The 20,357-nt window shown below is 43.2% G+C and overlaps 1 protein-coding gene across 5 annotated transcripts in view; it reads left to right on the top strand.

The window, feature by feature from the left end:
• Positions 1-20,357, top strand: part of LOC140456847 (CSC1-like protein 2) — a 211,279-nt gene that overhangs the window by 149,388 nt on the left and 41,534 nt on the right. For all 5 annotated transcript variants that reach the window (XM_072550786.1, XM_072550790.1, XM_072550789.1 and 2 more), the window contains 6 exons: positions 1,949-2,019; positions 4,302-4,382; positions 4,816-4,927; positions 5,267-5,400; positions 11,293-11,430; positions 14,980-15,133. In XM_072550786.1, the coding sequence (XP_072406887.1) occupies positions 1,949-2,019; positions 4,302-4,382; positions 4,816-4,927; positions 5,267-5,400; positions 11,293-11,430; positions 14,980-15,133 (690 nt within the window). The remainder of the gene's footprint in view (positions 1-1,948; positions 2,020-4,301; positions 4,383-4,815; positions 4,928-5,266; positions 5,401-11,292; positions 11,431-14,979; positions 15,134-20,357) is intronic.

Raw genomic sequence — 20,357 nt, 5'->3', positions numbered from 1 at the left:
TTGGGAATATGAGATGGCGTTTTTACAGGGGGCAGGGTGGGAGGAGGTGTAGTCTTGGTGGCTGTGGGAGTCGGTCGGTTTATAGTAAATGTCCGTGTCGATTCGGTCGTCCGAGATGGAAATGGAAAGGTCTAGGAAGGGGAGGGAGGAGTCTGAGACGGTCCAGGTGAATTTGAGGTCGGGGTGGAAAGTGTTGGTAAAGTGGATGAACTGTTCAACCTCCTCGTGGGAGCACGAGGCAGCGCTGATACAGTCATTGATGTAGTGGAGGAAAAGGTGGGGGTGGGGCCAGTGTAGCTGCGGAAGATGGACTGTTCCACATATCCGATAAAGAGGCAGGGAGAGCTTGAGCCCATGCGGGTGCCCATGGCTACTCCTTTAGTTTGGAGGAAGTGGGATGATTGGAAAGAGAAGTTGTTCAGGGTGAGGACCAGTTCAGTCAGTCGAAGGAGGGTGTTGGTGGAAGGGTACTGGTTGGTACGGTGGGAAAGGAAGAAGTGGAGGGCTTTGAGTCCTTCGTGATGGGGGATGGAGGTGTACAGGGACTGAATGTCCATGGTGAAGATAAGGCGTTGGGGACCGGGGTAGCGAAAATCATGGAGGTGGAGGGCATGGGTGGTGTCCCGAATGTAGGTGGGGAGTTCTTGGACTAAGGGGGACAGGACTGTGTCGAGGTATGCAGAGATAAGTTCGGTGGGGCAGGAGCAGGCTGAGACAATGGGTCGGCCGGGGCAGTCAGGTTTGTGGATTTTGGGCAGGAGGTAGAAACGGGCAGTGCAGGGTTGTGGGACTATGAGGTTGGAGGCGGTGGATGGGAGATCCCCTGAGGTGATGAGGTTCTGGATGGTCTGGGAAATGATGGTTTGGTGGTGGGGGGTGGGGTCATGGTCAAGGGGACAGTAGGAGGAGGTGTCTGCGAGCTGGCGTTTAGCCTCCAGCAGTGTAAAGGTCGGTGCGCCACATTAACTGAGCCAATATTGGTTTTGTTGGCAGAGGGTTATGGAGGGGAGCTTGGTTGGAATATTGGATTTTCATCCTACATGATGGAAGGAGGAAATCGTGGGTAGGGAATGTAGATTGGGAAGTGTCGTTTCTGGGTGGTGTGAATGGAAATTCTATAAATAGTCTTTGGAAACACAAGTGTGAAGTTTCTTTTACAGTGATTTTGTTGATCGAAGAATAAAACCTACAAGTATGAGGTAGAAGTTTTGGATTGATATACAATCCTGGCCATAGATTGTTGAGGAAAGCTATTTATAAATAGATGACCTGTGTAAATAGGGTTTGGTGTCTAACCCAGCACGCCCACACCTATTGATACTACTAAAAATAGGAAAGCGAAGTTCTTTAGACTCAAGGTATACTGCTGAAGTGAAATATGTTCATGGCTTAAAAATAAAATATCCATTAGCACCAGAAGGCAACAAATAACTGTGTCCAAACTGCATGTCCCCCTCCTCTAGCCCTTATGGAGAAAGTACCTGAGCTGAGTACATTGGGCAAAGGCAATGACTACTTTATATAGCATTTCAAATGTAGCAAATCATGAAGGTACTTCTTGTGAGCCTCAAACAAGTAAAATTTGATACTAAACCATAAACCTATTACCAGGTAGGAAGTTTTTGTGGAGCCTTTGAAAGGTGAAGAAAATTGGAAGTTTAAGTAGTGAATTCTCGTTCTAAAGCCAAGGCAATGGAGGGCTGGAGAAATAGTCCTTTAAATGTTTCATGCTTTCTTTATTTTTAAAAAAAACAGCAATCTAATTATTTAAAACTAAAGGGAATTTTCCATAGTTGACCATTAGCGATATAGGTGAGTCACTCCAAATCTGTATTGGAGACCAAATAGATGTGGCTGGAGAAGTAGGCTAACTACTGTTTGAAACTCACTACTATATTGGGTTGAAAAATCTGGCAAATCTTTTTTAAGGTGCATTTTGTTTTTGTAGGTCAAACGCACTTTATTTATAACTGGGCTATCAAAATATGCTGAACCAGAGAAAATAAAACTACATTTTCAGTAAGTACAATTTCAAAAGTGTTACAGTTGATAATATGAATAGTGTTCTTTGAATGGGGGAGCAAAGGAGAGCAACAAGAACAGTTGTTACCCATTGTCATTGAATCGTTTTAGTGCCATTGCATATGTGAAACACCTTTCTAAGATCATTTCTTGTCTTTTGAGATGACTTCCCCAAATTGTAATGGCTGTTCTCCAGTATTTTGTTTCAATTCAAATCTCAGAATAAACCTCTCACTAATTGTACATCCTCTAATTTTTAAACTCGTTTCTTGTATTTCAGTTATCATTTAGAATTGAAGTGTGACCAAGCACTCAGCAATTTAAGTGTGTCATTGTCTGTCTTCTGCGCACACAAGTTAACAACCTGATTGCTCCATTGAAATACTCAGGCATATTAAATGCCAAGTCTCCATTGGTTTGATTTGGCCAGCTTTCCACATTTGTACAAAGTTAAAAATCTCGCAACACCAGGTTACAGTCCAACAGGTTTATTTGGAAGTACTAGCTTTAATTTTTTACACAGTTCTTGATACATGCCAGTGTTATATTTCATTTGCATTGTTGCACTTGTATACATTTTGATCAAATTGCAGTAATTGCACATTGATATGATCTGCAAGATAGATCCATTTGCGTTAAACTTCTAAATCTTATCCATAATATAAATTTTAAAACTTAGGACCAATTCCTGGTCACTCCACTTAAAAGTTCCCAGTTTTCTTCCTTTCTCCCATTCTTAACAAAATGAATGAAATAATACATTTGAGTTTCATCTGTCATGTATCTAGTGCCAAGTGACCTCTTAGATTTAGATCTATTACATGCATATAAAAATATAGTGAGAGGTGTTTTCTCACGTGCAAGATGCAAAGTGTCAGCAAGCTCTGGCGCCATCTTGAAGCATTCAATATAATGCAAGATTTTACTGCAGTAGAGTGCATCTTTCCCTCCTGTTGTTACCCTCCAATTCTCCTCCTTTTGCTGCTTGTCATCATCTGTGGTCCCTGTAATGGACTCAGATCTCTCTCTAACTGGCTCTGGGGTATTGATTCCAGGCCTGCCTCTCTGACGCCACCACTGCCACAATCGCCACATCCAAGTTGGAGCCCTGGACCTCATCTCATAACTCCCAGCTTCCACCCCAAGACTCCTCAGCTGCATGATGCCCGTGAGTGGCTGAGCCTGGGGATCAGGAGCCAAATGCTGCTGATCCAGCCACTGCCACCATCTTAAAGTTTTTAACCACCCTAACCACTAAAGCTACACTTGCAAAGTGTTCTGTCTTTTGCAAATTTTGAAAATGTCCCTTCTATCCCCAAGTCATTAATGCTTATTAAAAGGCAACAGTTACCCTATGCTGAGCCCTGGGATTATCACTGCTGCTCTCCAATTGGTAAAGCAAACATTCACTTTCATTCTGTTTTCTATGGCTTAACCAACTTGTTAATTCTGTGGTACTTCATCAGGTAGTTAAGCAATCTCTTACAAAGTGCAGCAAGTTCAGGCCAACATTGCAGCTTGGGGCTAAATAGTGCAAAGTAACATTCACACCACACCAGTTTATGGGCATTGTCCATCTCCACCAAATCTAACCATCTCCCTTAACATTCAATGGCATTATCATCCCTGAATCCCCTACCATCACTATCTTGGGATTACCTTTGACCAAAGACGGAACTGGACTAGCCACCTAAATTGTGGCCACAAGAACAAGCGGAGGCTAGATATTCGCCTTTGTGTACACAGTTTTTTTTGTTTACAATCCACCAGGTCCAATACCGGTGTGTGATGGAATCCTTCATTGGTATTAACCCTTCTATCTATGGAGAATTAAAGTAGCTCAGATGGTTTATTTATTTTAATCAATAGTTTAGAATATTTGCAAGACTTGAACCTAAACATGGGTTCAGTTCCCACATCAGCAGAAGCTACCATGAAGGATTGGCCTTCTCAACTTCCCTTCATCTGAGGTGTGGCCACTCCTCTGGTCAAACCATCACCACCTCTGTGTCTCTAATGAGTGGCAGCCTTTTGGTCTGGTAGTTATATGACAACTTTATTTTTACCTTGTATAGAATATTTCTATTATATTTGGGAGTGATTGCAGGGCTAGAATCTAATCTAGAATGTGAACTGACTTTATCGCATAAATCAATAAATGAAAGGTAATTCCTCAGTATGGTGAAGTGGTTGTGAAAAGTAAGTTTGAATATTTTCTTACAAGTGTGTGTGAAACCAGAAGCAGTGATATCAATGTTTGATTTAACTGTACTTTGCAGAGAAGCTTATCCAGACTGCACTGTTTATGAAGCGCGACTCTGCTATAATGTGGCAAAACTGATGCGTCTTGATGCAAACAGGTAAGTACTTTTGTTTAAGGACAGTACTTTCATTTCTGTCACGATGATATTTAATACCCTGCTTCACTTTTGTGACAATACAGCAGAGCTTTTTGTTCGTTCTGGTGCTAGCATACACATTACAAATGTAATTCACTTTTTCATAGCTTTCCATGGAGACGCTTGTGGCTTTTGGATCACCTGTACAATACTATAGCCTCTACAGAAGTACCGTTGTGTTAGCCACCTCTGCACCCCAACCCCTCAAGGCCTTTTTCCTGTGTCTGCAGAGAAAATTCAATACATTAAGTAATCAATATCCAACTGTTGTGTGCAATGGAGTTTGTGATAATTAAAATTGCTTGTTTTCCCATTTGGAGGAGCTGTCTATTCACAGCTTTATCTTTGCTCTTTTTGTTTGTTTCAATGTTTTATTGTAAATCCTATATTTCAGGCGAAAAGCTGAGCGTAGTCGAAACTACTATTCTAAAGAAGAAACGCCTGTTATGATAAATCCTAAGCCCTGCGGTCAGCTGTGCTGTTGTGTTATTAAAGGCTGTGAACAGGTATGGGAGTGATTTTAATTAGAGCTGGTTCACATTTGGTTATTTTCACTATCAACCTCAAATAGGTCAGTAGATAATCGGTGTGAAAATCATGTCAGGAAAGTCTTGGACAGCACCTGGATCCCTGAGATCATGTGGCAGTTTACATTTTATAATCTCTTTTTCTATTATTAGTGTAGGTGAACCATGGATTGGAATGAAGTGCAGAAATAGTTTTTCTTTCTAGTTACAGCTTTAATGTGTAATACTGAAGATAGCAAGCCAACATTTGCCAAAGTGTTTGTGCTTTTTATTCGGTTGGACCTCTCTTGTAATTGGGAATGGTTTTTCTTACTGCAGGAAAACGCTGTGGAATATTACACTAAATTAGAACAAAAACTGAAGGAGGAGTATATGAAAGAAAAGGAAAAAGTGTATGAGAAGCCGCTTGGCATGGCTTTTGTAACCTTCCAAAATGAAGGTGCAGCAGCCAGGTGAGTCAAGTTTACAAATGAGTGTTGTAGATAAGCCCTTAGAATGTGCCAGTGTTCTTTGGTGTTTGGAAAAATTTGAGAAGTTCAAAAACAGTAAATGTTAATGAGTGATTATGCTTGCTAGTCGGAAATTCAGCCTCAAGGAGAGCCAAACTTTCTGTATCTATCTTGTTAAGTCCCCGAAGAATCTTTCATGTTTTAATCAGGTTACCCCTCATTGGACTCATTCATTTCAAATTACAACAATCTTCTCAACCTCTCTCTTTCTTTTTTTATAAGAGAGTTCTTCTATACATCAGCCGAGTGGACCTTCTATATTCTGTCTCAAATAGAGGGCCCAAAACTGTTCATAATATTCTAGCTACAGTCTGACTAGTGCATTGTATTGATTTAGCAAAAGCTCCCTGCTCTTGGCATCATTGAGATAGTTCAGTGGCCCCAGTCCATTAGTGTTGAGATGATCTTGTTATTTGTCAGGACTTTGTTCTTCGATCTCTTACTCAAATTTTTACTTTGCAGGAGGCATAGGCGATTGGTACACAAACTACAAAGTCTCTTCGTTAGTTACCACAGAAGTTGGAGTACTGTGTACAATTTTGGTCACCTGATTTAGTGACCATAATTTAAAAAGATTTAACATGATTATACATATGAAAAAGAATGAACAATAAAATAAGGTTCTGATTTGGGGAAGGCCAATTTTAGGAAGACAGGATATGGCTAAAGTGGGCTGGGAGCAATGGGCAGGAAAATCCACATCCGTCTACTGGCACGCATTCAAAAGAGTCATAGTGAGAGTGTAGGACCAACATGTTCCTGTAAAGGTGAAGAATGGGACTAACTAGTCCAGAGAACTCTTGATGTCAAGGCTCATATAAGACTGAATAAGGGAGTGGAGGGCGGAAAAGCAGGTCCTGAAGGCTGAAAACAGCTGGTGCTGTAGAACAGATTAGAAAGTGCAGGGAGTTACTTTTTAAAAAAGGAATTAGGAGAGTGAAGAGGGAACATAATAAAGCGCTGGTGGCTAACATTAAGGGAAATCCGAAGGTGTTTGCAAGTAAATTAGGGATAGGAAAATAACCAGGAAAACAGTAGGGTGCATTAGGGACTCAAGTGGCAATCTGTACGTACAGCCAGAAGAGAGCTGAGGTTTTTAATGAGCGCTTTACATTTTTATTCATTACAGAGAAGGGCAGTGTTGGCATAGAAATCGGGGAAGGTGGCTTTGGAAAAACTCGGAATGAATTAAGATCCAAAGAAATCCTCCAACTATATTAAGGTCAAAAGAGTAACTAGGGAGATGATAGTATCCCTTAACAATCAACAAGGTTGTCTGTATGTAAGCCCACTGAAGATGGGTGAGATCCCAAATGAATATTTCTCACTTGTATTTACTCTGGAGAAAAACATGGAAACAAGGGAACTTGTCGGGAGAATATAGTGATGTCTTGATAAGACTCCACAATACAGAAGAGAAGTAAGGGAACTGGAACTGGAGCTGGATGAGCTGAGGATTATTCGAGAGGCTGAGACGGTGATCGATAGAAGCTACAGGGACATAGATACGCCGGAGAACAGAGGTAGCTGGGTAACAGTTAGAGGTGGGAAGGGGAAGAAGCAGGCAGTGCAGGGTTCCCCTGTGGTCGTTCCCCTAAAAAATAAGTATGCAGCTTTGGAAACTGTTGGGGACAGCCTTGCAGGTGTAAGCTGCAGTGAAGGGGTCTGTGGCTCTGAGACTCAGAAGGGAAAGGGGGAGAGGAGGAGAGCGCTAGTTATAGGGGACTCTCTAGTTAGAGGGACGGACAGGCGGTTCTGTGGACATGGGCGAGACTCTCGGATGGTTTGTTGCCTCCCGGGTGCTAGGGTCCGAGACGTCTCGGACCGTGTCTTCAGAATCCTTAAGGGGGAGGGTGTGCAGCCAGAAGTCGTGGTACACATTGGCACCAACGTCATAGGTAGGAAGAGGGGTGGGGAGGTCATTCAAGAGCTCAAGGAGTTAGGCTGGAAGCTAAAAGCTAGGACAGACAGAGTCGTCATCTGATTTGTTGCCGGTGCCACGTGACAGAGAGGCAAAGAATAGGGAGAGAGTGCAGTTGAACACGTGGCTGCAAGGATGGTGTAGGAGGGAGGGCTTCCAATATTTGGACAATTGGACTGCATTCTGGGGAAGGTGGGACCTGTATAAACAGGACGGGTTGCACCTGAACCAGAAGGGCACCAATATCCTGGGGGGTAGGTTTGCTAGCACTCTTCGGGGGGGTTTAAACTAATTTGGCAGGGGGATGGGATCCGGACTTGTAGTCCAGCAAGTAAGCTAGCTGTGTGTCAGGATGCCCAAGACTGTAGGGAGGTTGTGGAGAAGGTAGCACTGACAGGGACTACTTGCGGACACAGAGATGGGCTCAAGTGCGTATACTTCAACGCAAGGAGTATCAGAAATAAGGTGGGTGAACTTAAGGCGTGGATCGGTACCTGGGACTACGATGTTGTGGCCATCACGGAAACATGGATAGATGAGGGACAGGAATGGCTATTGGAGGTTCCTGGTTACAGATGTTTCAGTAAGATTAGGGAGGGTGGTAAAAAAGGAGGGGGGGTGGCATTGCTAATTAGAAATGGTATAACGGCTGCAGAAAGGAAGTTTGAGGGGGATCTGCCTCTGGAGGTAGTATGGGCTGAAGTCAGAAATAGGAAAGGTGCAGTCACCTTGTTGGGTGTTTATTATAGGCCCCCCAATAGCAGCAGAGATGTGGAGAAACAGATTGGGAAACAGATTTTGGAAAGGTGCAGAAGCCACAGGGTCGTCGTCATGGGCGACTTCAACTTCCCAAATATTGATTGGAAGCTCTTTAGATCAAGTAGATTGGATGGGGCGGTGTTTGTGCAGTGTGTCCAGGAAGCTTTTCTAACGCAGTATTTAGAGTGTCCAACCAGAGGGGAGGCCATATTGGATTCGGTACTCTAATGAACCGGGACAAATTGTGGGCTTGTTAGTGGGTGAACATTTTGCTGATGGTGACCACAATTCTGTGACTTTCACCTTGGTTATGGAGAGAGATAGGTGCGCACAACAAGGAAGATTTTACAATTGGGGGAAGGGAAATTACGATGCTGTAAGACAGGATTTGAGGAGCATACGTTGGGAGCATAGGCTGTCGGAAGGATGTGGTGGAAATGTGGAACTTTTTCAAGGAGCAGATACGACGTGTCCTTGATATGTATGTACCGATCAGGCAGGAAAGAAATGGTCGTGTGAGGGAGCCTTGGTTGACGAGGGAGGTTGAATGTCTAGTAAAGAGGAAGAAGGAGGCTTACATAAGGTTGAGGAAACAGGGTTCAGACAGAGCAGTGGAGGGATACAGAATAGCCAGAAGGGACCTGAAGAAAGGGATTAGGAGAGCTAAGAGAGGGCATGAAAAATCCTTGGCGGATAGGATCAAGGATAACCCCAAGGCATTCTATGCGTATGTGAGAAACCTGAGAATGACGAGAACGAGGGTAGGTCCGATCAAGGACAGTAGTGGGAGACTGTGTATTGAGTCGGAAGAGATAGGAGAGGTCTTGAACAAGTACTTCTCTTCAGTATTTACGAACGAGAGGGACCGTATTGTTGAAGAGGAGAGTGTGAAACGGACTGATAAGCTAGAAGAGATACCTGTTAGGAAGGAAGATGTGTTGGACATTTTGAACAACTTGAGGATAGACAAGTCCCCCGGATCTGACGGGATATATCCTAGGATTATGTGGGAAGCAAGAGAGGAAATTGCAGTACCGTTGGCAATGATCTTCTCGTCTTCACTGGCAACGGGGGTGGTACCAGGGGACTGGAGAGTAGCGAATGTTGTGCCCCTGTTCAAGAAAGGGAATAGGGATAACCCTGGGAATTACAGGCCAGTTAGTCTTTCTTCTGTGGTAGGCAAAGTAATGGAAAGGGTACTGAGGGATAGGATTTACGAGTATCTGGAAAGACACTGCTTGATTAGGGACAGCCAGCACGGATTTGTGAAGGGTAGGTCTTGCCTTACAAGTCTTATTGAATTCTTCGAGGAGGTGACCAAGCATGTGGATGAGGGTAGAGCAGTGGATGTAGTGTACATGGATTTTAGTAAGGCATTTGATAAGGTTCCCCATGGTAGGCTTATGCGGAAAGTCAGGAGGCATGGGATAGAGGGAAATTTGGCCAATTGGATAGAAAACTGGCTAACCGGTCGAAGGCAGAGAGTGGTGGTAGATGGTAAATATTCAGCCTGGAGCCCAGTTACAAGTGGAGTTCCGCAGGGATCAGTTCTGGGTCCTCTGCTGTTTGTAATTTTTATTAATGACTTAGATGAGGGAGTCGAAGGTTGGGGTCAGTAAATTTGCAGATGATACGAAGATAGGTGGAGTTGTGGACAGTGAGGAGGGCTGTTGTCGGCTGCAGAGGGACTTAGATATGATGCAGAGCTGGGCTGAGGAGTGGCAGATGGAGTTCAACCCTGCCAAGTGTGAGGTTGTCCACTTTGGAAGAACAAATAAGAATGCGGAATACAGGGTTAATGGTAGGGTTCTTAGTCAGGTGGAGGAACAGAGGGATCTTGGTGTCTATGTACATAGATCTTTGAAGGTTGCCATTCAGGTGGATAGAGTTTGTAAGAAGGCCTATGGAGTATTATCGTTCATTAGCAGAGGGATTGAATTCAAGAGTCGTGAAGTGATGTTGCAGCTGTACAGGACTTTGGTTAGGCCACAGTTGGAGTAGTGTGTGCAGTTCTGGTCGCCTCACTTTAGGAAAGAAGTGGAAGCTTTGGAGAGGGTGCAGAGAAGATTTACCAGGATGTTGCCTGGAATGGAGAGTAGGTCGTACGAGGATAGGTTGAGAGTTCTCGGCCTTTTCTCGTTGGAACGGCGAAGGATGAGGGGTGACTTGATAGAGGTTTATAAGATGATCAGGGGAATAGATAGAGTAGACAGTCAGAAACTTTTTCCCCGGGTACAACAGAGTGTTACAAGGGGACATAAATTTAAGGTGAAGGGTGGAAGGTATAGGGGAGATGTCAGGGGTGGGTTCTTTACCCAGAGAGTGGTGGGGGCATGGAATGCGCTGCCCGTGGGAGTGGTAGAGTCAGAATCATTGGCGACCTTTAAGCGGCATTTGGATAGGTACATGGATGGGTGCTTAATCTAGGTTAGAAGTTCGGCACAACATTGTGGGCCGAAGGGCCTGTTCTGTGCTGTATTGTTCTATGTTCTATGTTCTATAGAAGGTGCTAGAGAAGGAAAAGGTTGAAAAGCCTAAGGGACAACTTTTCACCACACTTTTCACACACCATTGTGTGAAATGAATTGCCAGAGAAAATGGTTGCAGTGTTTACAGTTACATTTTAAAAGACACTTGGACAGGTACATGGATAGGAAAGACTTTGGTGTGTTACAGGCCAAACACAGGCAATTGGGGTTAGTTTCGTTTAGGAACCTGGTCAGCATGGACAGGTTGGGCTGAAGGGTCTGATTCTGACTTTAATTTCATTACCATTCTACCAAAGCAAGGTACTATGAATTATATGCAGTCTTACCCTGTCTTGTTCCTCAAGTGTATTACTTGCCCATAGAGTACTTTGCAGACTTGCAATAGGACAACTTCACAGGCACTTCAAAAAAAGTGCAAGGGATTATCCAGTTATTATCACATGGTATACTTGCCTAAACACTATGGAGCTCCTACCGCTTGTCCAGTAAGGGATTAAATTGTTGGCTTACCTGAAGCCCTATGGTAAGTAGAGATCTCAACAATTAAGGGACAGTTTTGTTTAATTTCACACATCGTTGCACATGGGAATTTCCTCTTAAAATGGTGCATTATCCAACTTAGCATAGAAGACTTACCTTTTGCTTTTACATCTGTTTTCCCCACAGAATTCTCAGAGACTTCAATGCGTGCAAGTGTCAGGGCTGTATATTCAGTGCAGAGCCTCTGCGATCTTCATACAGCGAGTTCCTCCATACTTCAAACTGGAGTGTGAGTTATGCCCCTGATCCCCACAATATTTATTGGTAAGTTATTACTTTGTGTTGGTCTCGATAGGAGGTATCCACAAAACCATTGAGGAACTGACGACTATGCTGAGTTGAGATGCAAGCGAAGTTGAAGCCTGGGACAGATCAGCCATGATATCATTGAATTGTGAGGGAAGGCTTGAGGGACCCAATATCCTATTCTTGCTCCTATTTCTTTTATTCTTATGTTCAACTGAGAGTTGTAAATTACATTCGCCAAGCAGCCGATCATTCAGAGATTTGGTAAAACATTATCTCTCAGCCATAATTTGAACTGAAAAGGTTGTATGGAGCCACAGTCAACTGCTGTGACCCATGAGACAGTTGCATGTGGTAGAGGATTTCAATTTTGATCTAACAACATTGAAGTCATTTGCAACTTACAGGTGAAATTGGTCATCTTAGCTACAGAACATCTCTTCAGGATGGTGTTCTAGGCCCAACCATATTCAGCTGCTTCATCAATGACCTTCAATGTTTTCAGAAATCGGATGTTTGGCAATTATTGCACAATGTTCAGTACCATTCAGTACTCCTTGAAACCGAACAGTCCACATTCAAATGCAACAAGATCTGGACCAAATCCAGCTGTGGGCTGACTAGTGGCAAATAACATGCCACACAAATGCCAGGAAATGACCATGTTCAATAAGACAATCTTACCCCTTCCCCTTGACATTCAGTGGCATTTCCACCAACAAATCCCCTACTGTCAAAATCCTGGGTATTATAATCGACCAGAAACTCTCCTGATCTTGCCAGGGCACAACAGGATTGAGATAGGCTGGAGACTTGGTCCAAGAAATGGCAGATAGAATTGAATCCAGATAAATGTGAGGTGATGCATTTTGAAAGGTCCAGTGCAGGAGGGAAGAAGACAGTAAATAACAGAACCCTTAAAAGCATTGAAGTATAGGTCCACAGTTGAGGCATATGGCATGCTTGCCTTCATAGTTGGGGCACAGAGTATAAAAATAGGCAAGTAATGTTGCAACTGTGTAAACTTTAGTAAGGTCACGTTTGAGATGCTGCATATAGTTCTGGTTGCCACACCACCAAAAGGTGCAGAAAAGATTTACCAGGATGTTGCCTGGTTCGGAGGGTATTGATGATGAGGAATGATTGAAAAAACTCAGTTTGTTTTCACTTGAACACTAGAGGCTGAGGGGCAACCTGACAGAAGTTTATATGATTGAGAAGCATGGATAGTTGGAGTCTTTTTTTCCTAGGATAGAAATGTCAATTTTTAGGGGCATTGGTTTAAGATAAAAGGGCGAAGTTTAAGGGAGATATGTGAGGCATTTTTTTTTTAAATACATGGTGGTTAGTGCCTGGAATGTACTGCCAGAGGAGGAGGTAGAAGCAGATACTATCTTGATAGAGGCACAAATAGGCAGGGAATAGACATACTTGGACTGCATAGAGTCAAAAAGATTAGAAAGGCTTGTATCGGCAGACGGTTGGTCTACCAGAGGTAGTTCCTGTGACATACTGTTCTGTTCTGTAGGAATACGGTGGCACCACAAGCTGGTTAGAGGCTAGGAATACTGCAGCAAGTAAGACAGTTCCTGACTCCCTGAAGCCTGTCCACCATTTACAAAGTAAATCGGCAGTGTAGTGGAATACCCCCCACTTGCCTGGGTGAATGCAGCTCCAACAAAATTCAATAAGCTCAACAATCATCCAGGACAACACAACTACCTGATTGACACCATATCCACAAGCATCCACTCCCCCACTGCTAAAGCTTGGTAACAGCCGTGCGTATGGTCTCCAAGATACACTGCAAACATCTGCCAAAGATCCTTGGACAGCACCATCCAAACCCATGATTATTTACATTGAGCAGGACAAGAGCAGCAAATATCTATGAACACCACCCCCTGCAGGTTTCCTTCCAAACCATTCACCGTCCTGGCTCGGAAATATATTGCCGTTCCTTCAGTGTCCTCCAAATTCTGGAATTCCCTCCTGAATGGCATAAGGAGTCTACCCTACAGCATGTGGTCTGCAGCAGTTCAAGAAGGCAACACACTGCAACTTTCTCAAGAGACTGGCAATAACTGCTAATCCAGCCAGTGATACCTATGTCCCATGAGAGACTAGAATAGAATAAAAAGCATTAGAGTTGATGATGTAGCCATGACATTTCCACACTCCATGATACAGATTTAAAAGCTGAAGGACTGCTTTCCCAGCGTAATCTCCAAACATTGGAGTGATTTAGAAATCCAAAAGTTAGGAGTAAGCCAGGAGTAGTCTTTTGAGCCTGCTTCACCACTCAGTGTGATCATGACTGATCATCCAACTCAGTACCCTGTTCCTGCTTTCTCCCTGGACCGTTTTGACCTCTTTAACCTCAAGAACAATATCCAACAACTACTTGAAAACATTTCAATATTTTGGTCTCGACCACATTCTGTATCAGAGAATTGCACAGGCTCACCAAACTCTGAAGAAACTTTTCCTCCTCTCAGTCCTAAATTGCTTATCCTGTATTCTTAAGCTGTGACCTCTGATTCTGGACTCCCCACTCATTGGAAACCTCCTCCTTGTGTTTACCATGTCTAATCCAGTTAGAGTTCTATGTTTCTGTGAGATCCCCTCATCTTCTAAACTCCAGTGATTCTGGTCCTAACTGATCCAGTCTTTGTCAGTCTTGCCATCCCAGGGATCAGTCTAGTTTTGAAATGTAAGTTGAGCAGGGATTGCCAAATATTATCTTGATCCAAATATTCAGACGTTGCTTCCACTACCTTTTGCGCTAGAGTTCCAAAGACTCGTGGCGCTGTAAGAAAACAATTTCTCATCTTCCTCAAATGGGTAATCACTTTTAAACAGTGGCACCTAATTCTAGATTCTAGAACATCTTTCCACATCCAGGTATTGGTCTAGTAAATCTTCTTCGAACTGTCCCCCAGTGCATTTACATCTTTCCATAAGTAAGGAGATCATCTTGTAAAGCAGATAGTGTTTTATCACAAGATTTATTGGATTCACTTTCATGGTTTATTTTGGTAGGATTTCATCTTGTGACCCCTGTTGTTGGCCTAGCAGAGTAACTAGTCCACCCAGGTCTCAGTAATGTTGGTAAATTTCTGCTGCTCGCTCCTTCAGTTTGCGAGGTTGAACTGGAGAAAGATAAAGTCCATCAGCTTGCTTCACCTGAGTATTTCACTCGGTAAGCCTATGTGTCCTGCAAGACGCATGGGTCACTGGTTAGCACTGCTACCGCACATGACCATGGACCCGGGTTCGATTCCACCATCAGGCAATTGTGCAATCTCCCTTCAGACATTCTCCCCTATGTCTGCATGGGTTTCCTCCCAAAGTATAAAGATGTGCAGGTTAGGTGGATTAGCCATGGGGAATACTGAATTGCAGGGATAGGTAGAGAGGTGGGCCTGGGTAGGGTGCTCTTCGGAGCATCAGTGTGGACTCTAGCTGAAAGGCCTGCTTTCACAGTATGGGGATTCTATGAAGATCTGTTGAGAGCTAGAATCTTGAGGTACAATGACAGTAAATAGAATCATTTTATTTACACAGGGAGCACTTGTCACTGAGGGGGATTTCATGGTGGCTGCGTTGTTTTGTCATCAACTGTATCCTTTTTATTCTACTCTTCTTCTTGACCACTCCTGCTATCATCATTACGACAATGGACAAGTTCAATGTTACAAAGCCTGTTGAATATTTAAATGTAAGTTATTTCTTTATACATCAAATTTTTTTTATAAAAAGTGTTGCTTAGTTTCTGCTATTTCCACCCCTAACTCTGCATTACAATGTGTATGTTCATTCTTTCTCTCTCACTCTCTCTCTCGCACATGCGTGTGCACACACTCATTTATCTATCTTCAGGAAAAAGCATAAAAACTAGAGGGAAAGACATGTACCAATTTAGGGAGAGGGCTGCCTTCAAGATTAGGAAGAATTTACCCAAATTAGTTTTAAAGAGACAGTGGTCAATGCCATTAATCCATCCCCACTTCCAGTGATCTGTCTTTGTCACTTGCAGGAACTCTTTCAGTTGCCTTTTGAATGCTTGCATGAAACCACACTCATTACACGTGGGGTAACATTTTCCATAGTTTAGCAGTCTCTGCAAAATGAATCTCCTCTTGGCTTCTTACCTAATTATATATCACCATAACTTTGATTATTTTAACTAAGGTTATTTACATGAATGGGCCTTAATAGAGTCATATAACACCGAAACAAACCCTTTGGTCCAACTTGTCCATGCTGTCCGAGTTCCCCAAGCTAACCTAGTCCCAGTTGCCCACGCATAGCCCATATCCCTCTAAACCTTTCCTATTCATGTCCAAACGTCTTTTAAATGTTGTATTGTACCTGTGTTTACCACTTCGAACTATTTATTCCACAAATGAATCATCCTCTGTCAGGTTCCTTTTTAAATCTGTCCCCCCTCATCTCAAAAAAAAAAAGCCCCCTGGTTTTGATCTCCCCCACCTTAGGGAAATGACCTTTGCCATTCACCTTATTTATGTCCTTCATGACCTTATAAACTTCTATAAGGTCACCCTCAACCTCCTATGCGCCAGTAAGAAGTCCCTATGTATCCAACCTCCTCTTATAATGAAAACCTTCCAGTTCTGTTAACACCTTGGTGAATCTTTTCTGAACCCTCCAATTTCCTACAGCAAGGTGACCAGAATTCTCCTCTACTCCAAAAGTGGCCCCTCCAGCATCCTGCACAACATCAATATAATGTCCCAACTCCTATACTCAGTAATCTGAGCAATGAAGGAAAGTGTGCCAAATGCTACCCTAGCCACCCTGTCTACCTGTGACGCAACTTTCATAAACTCTGTACCTGAACCCCTAAGTCACTCTGTTCAACAATACTACCCAGGGCCCTACCATTAACTATACAACTGTACCATTACCTGTTTGTTTAACTAAAGTGCAGTACCTTGCATTTATCCAAATCAAATTCCGTCTGCCACTCCTCAGCCCATTGGCCCAGTGGACCAAGAGCTCTTTGTAATCTTAAAGATGACCTCCTTCACCTTTGACTATACCACCAATTTTGATCTCGTACACAAACTTACGAACCATTTCTCTTAAATTTTCATTGTTAATATAAATGACAGACAAAAGTGGACTTAACTCTGGCACTATTTAAAATCCTTTAGTTATCTCCTGAAAGCCCTGAACTTTCTGAGCAAAAAAAAGACCCTAATTGTCTAGGCCTGTCATGACAATTCAGCACACTTTTACATCATCCTTCAATTGAGTGGCCACACAGAACCATTGGGGGCACTCTGAAACTTTTTCGCAGCACTGATATTCAACTACATGAAGAGCCTGTACTATCAAGCAAAATATACTTGACTGCTGGAGAAAAGACTTGCTTTGATGGTTGTTGTCTTGGCCTCATCAGGGTAATTTGCAAGACTTCCAATAAGGAACACCAGCACTTACGCTGTATAAGAAGAGCGTGCACATTGGATGCCAAGTGACTCTTGATTAGTTGCGGTCTTGCCATAGAGAGTACAGTTGTTAATGATTGACAGTTAACTGCCATGCTTTGTTTAGGTCTTAACCCAGGCAAATTGACTGGCATTATTCTCCTCAGAAGCTGCCTGATGTGCTGCTTTTCCAGCATTTCTCACTCAACTCTGATCTCCAGCCTCTGCCGTCCTCACTTTTTCCTGGTCAGAACATTATATAGAGAAATGACTCGGCAAATGGTTGTCACGTATTTTGTTGATTTGAATCAGGTGCAGTGTAGGTACATGATCTTTGTTTGCAAACATCAAGTCTGAGTATTAATATATGTAGTTAAAAATCTCAAGTCGAGGAATGTGGTGCTGGAAAAGCACAGCCGCTCTGGCAGCATCCGAGGAGCAGGAGAATCGACGTTTCCAGCATAAGCTCTTCATACTCGAAATGTCGATTGTCCTGCTCCTCAGATGCTGCCTGACCAGCTGTGCTTTTCCGGCACCACACTCTTCAACTGATCTCCAGCATCTGCATTGCTCACTGTCTCCCAAAAATATCAAGGTACCAGGTTAAAGTCCAACAGGTTTATTAGGAAGGAGTGCTCCTTCAGGTCACTAGTCAGGCAGAATCATAAGACACAGAATTTACAGCAAAAGATCATAGTGTCATGCATTAAAGCAATATATTGAACAAACCGAGATTGCTGTTCAGTCTAACCTGGTGTTGTGATTTTTAACTTGGTCCACCCCAGTCCAACACCAGCACCTCCACTTCATTAATATATGTAGCTTCTAATACAAAAGTGAGAAACACTGAGCGCAACTGACTATCCTAAATTGATGAGGTGTTGGACTGGGGTGAACAAAGTTAAAATTCACAACCCCAGGTTATATTATTCAATGTATCCTGTCAGTTGAATGTCACTATGGTCTTGTGCCATCGATTGTGTCTTATGATCCTGCCCCACTAGCTACCTGATGGAAGGTGCAGCGCCCCGAAAGCTAGTACTTCCAAATAAACTTGAGACTATAACCTGGTGATGTGATTTTTAACTTTATCCTAAATTGATTGTCACTGTAACCTTTCGCATATTCAGAATTATCCAGCAAATGTCCAATTCTTGACACGTTTTAATGGAAGCTGAGTGTTTGCAAGTGTGGGTTGGTTGGGCACTGTCAGTACTTTGCCTGATGAATAGCCGAGATGGTGGCTGTTAAATATGATCATGACAGTCTTTGGGATGTTCAGCGTCAAAACTGGTATTTCACTAGCACTGAAATTGACATCCCAAACTCCTCATTTGTGATTGGCAGAATGTTTGTTTTTTTTTTCAGCCTGAAGGCAGCATCCTGGTAATGGTGAACACCCCTCATTGCTACCATACAGTGTCAGTGTGAAACTGCTAACTTCACGTGTTGCCCAATGTTTTGACGCACTCTCCCTTTAGACTGGGCACTTTTAAGACAGAGGGTGATCGGCTAATGTGTGCATTTTGCAGCAAAGGATGATCTAATCTGGATAGCCCTTATAGTGTAGGATAGCCTTGTTGTGCTCTATTTCAGCGTTGAAAAGTGCAGCAGGCCAGGCAGCATCCAAGGAGCAAGAGAATCGACGTTTCAGGCATAAACTTATGGCCGAAACATGGATTCTCCTGCTGCTCAGGTGCTGCCTGGCCTGCTGCGTGTTTCCAGCACCACACTTTTCAACTCTGGTCTCCAGCATCTGCAGTCCTCACTTTCTCCTATGTGCTCTATTTCAGCATCAAGTTTGTATGGTGACCAAATGGCTCTGGCCATCTTGATGACATTGCAAATGAGGCCAATTGTGTAGTGCATGGAACAGTAGGAACCCCAATGTGTATATTGACCAGTGAACGTAGGTTTCCAATAGAACTGTTCCATTTCAAATGTGAGGCTGATTACAGAATGGAGCCCATTAAAACAAGTTTAAAAAAATTTTGCATGCAGCCAAAAATTCAAAGAGAGCAAATTTATTAATATGTTCGTAGAATGTAAGCTGTTGGTGGTTAGGTGTCGTGCTGTCAACCACTGGTTTCTCATGTTATCCAACAAAAATTTTTGAGAGCTAGCAGAGATCCCACACAACAACATCAATATGGGCATGCATAGTGTCATTGAAACTGAGCTCAACTGCACAAGTTACCATGGTGACAGGTCTGGATTGCTGTGATTTGGTGTTGCAGTGTATATGTCAATGGCTTCCTGAAGTGGTACATTGGTAAATGATGTTGCGATCACTGATTCCCCAACCATTGTCATCCTGGGATTACCATTGATCAGAAACTCAACTATATAGCCATGTAAATCTCCAGCAGGTCAGAGGCTGGAGATTATTCAGTGAGCCGCCTGTCCACCATCTAGAAGGCATAAGTCAGGAGGTGATGCATTCTTCCACATTTGTTTGAATGAGTGCAGCTTCAACAATACTTGCGCTTGACACCATCCAAGACACAGCAGCCCTTTTGATTGGCACCACTTGCACTAACGTCCATTCCCTCAACCACCATGTTTGGTAGCAGCAATGTGTACCATCTGCAAGATGCATGGCAAAAAATTCAGCAAGGCATCTTCGACAGCACCTTCCAAACCCACGGCAGCTTCCAATTCAAAGGACTGGGGCAGTCGATACATGGAAACATCATGAGCTGCAAGTGCAGTTAGAAGCCACTCCTCATCCTGACTTGTCACTGGGTCAGACTCCTGGAACTCGCTCCCAAATGGCAGGTTAAGCTCTGCAACACAGAAGAAGGCAGTTCACCACTACCTTCTCATGGGCAAGTGGAGATGAGGAATAAATGCTATTGATATACAAGATCTGTATGGACTTGCAAATGTGAAGCAATCCTTTTACTGTTAGTGGAAAACTTGCTCAAAACTGGTTGTAGTAATTCACCTAACCTGTCATATAAGATGCGGTGTAATGAGACACATCATTTTTGTGTGTCTTGGGCAACCTTTGCATATGTGGACACAGTGAGCTGAGAGATTAAAACCTATTGTGTATTTTACTCAGTGCAGCTCATTGCTCTCGCACAAGTCCAGCAACACTTTTATTAATATGCTTTTTATGGAGTCCTTACTTGCAGGAGCGTGTCTGGCGATTATAGCAGGCCAATTAGCTACAAATTTGGACCAATCCTTAAGAATGGTGTTCCGACAATTATGCTTGTTAAGAATGACTATTCCAGTCCCTTTGTCATGAGCACCAGTGTCTAATTCGAGATTTCCCTCCGCCTAGTTATAGAGTCATAGTGATGTACAGAATGGAAACAGACCCTTCGGTCCATCCCATCTATGCCGACCAGATATCCCAACCCAATCTCATCCCACCTGCCAGCACCCGGCCCATATCCCTCCAAACCCATCCTATTCATCTCCCCATCTAAATGCCTTTTAAATGTTGCAATTGTGCCAGCCTCCACCACATCCTCTGGC

This window comes from Chiloscyllium punctatum, chromosome 3 (genome assembly GCF_047496795.1).
Source record: "Chiloscyllium punctatum isolate Juve2018m chromosome 3, sChiPun1.3, whole genome shotgun sequence".
Taxonomy (NCBI): Eukaryota; Metazoa; Chordata; class Chondrichthyes; order Orectolobiformes; family Hemiscylliidae; genus Chiloscyllium; species Chiloscyllium punctatum.
This window is presented reverse-complemented; position numbering and strand designations above follow the sequence as displayed.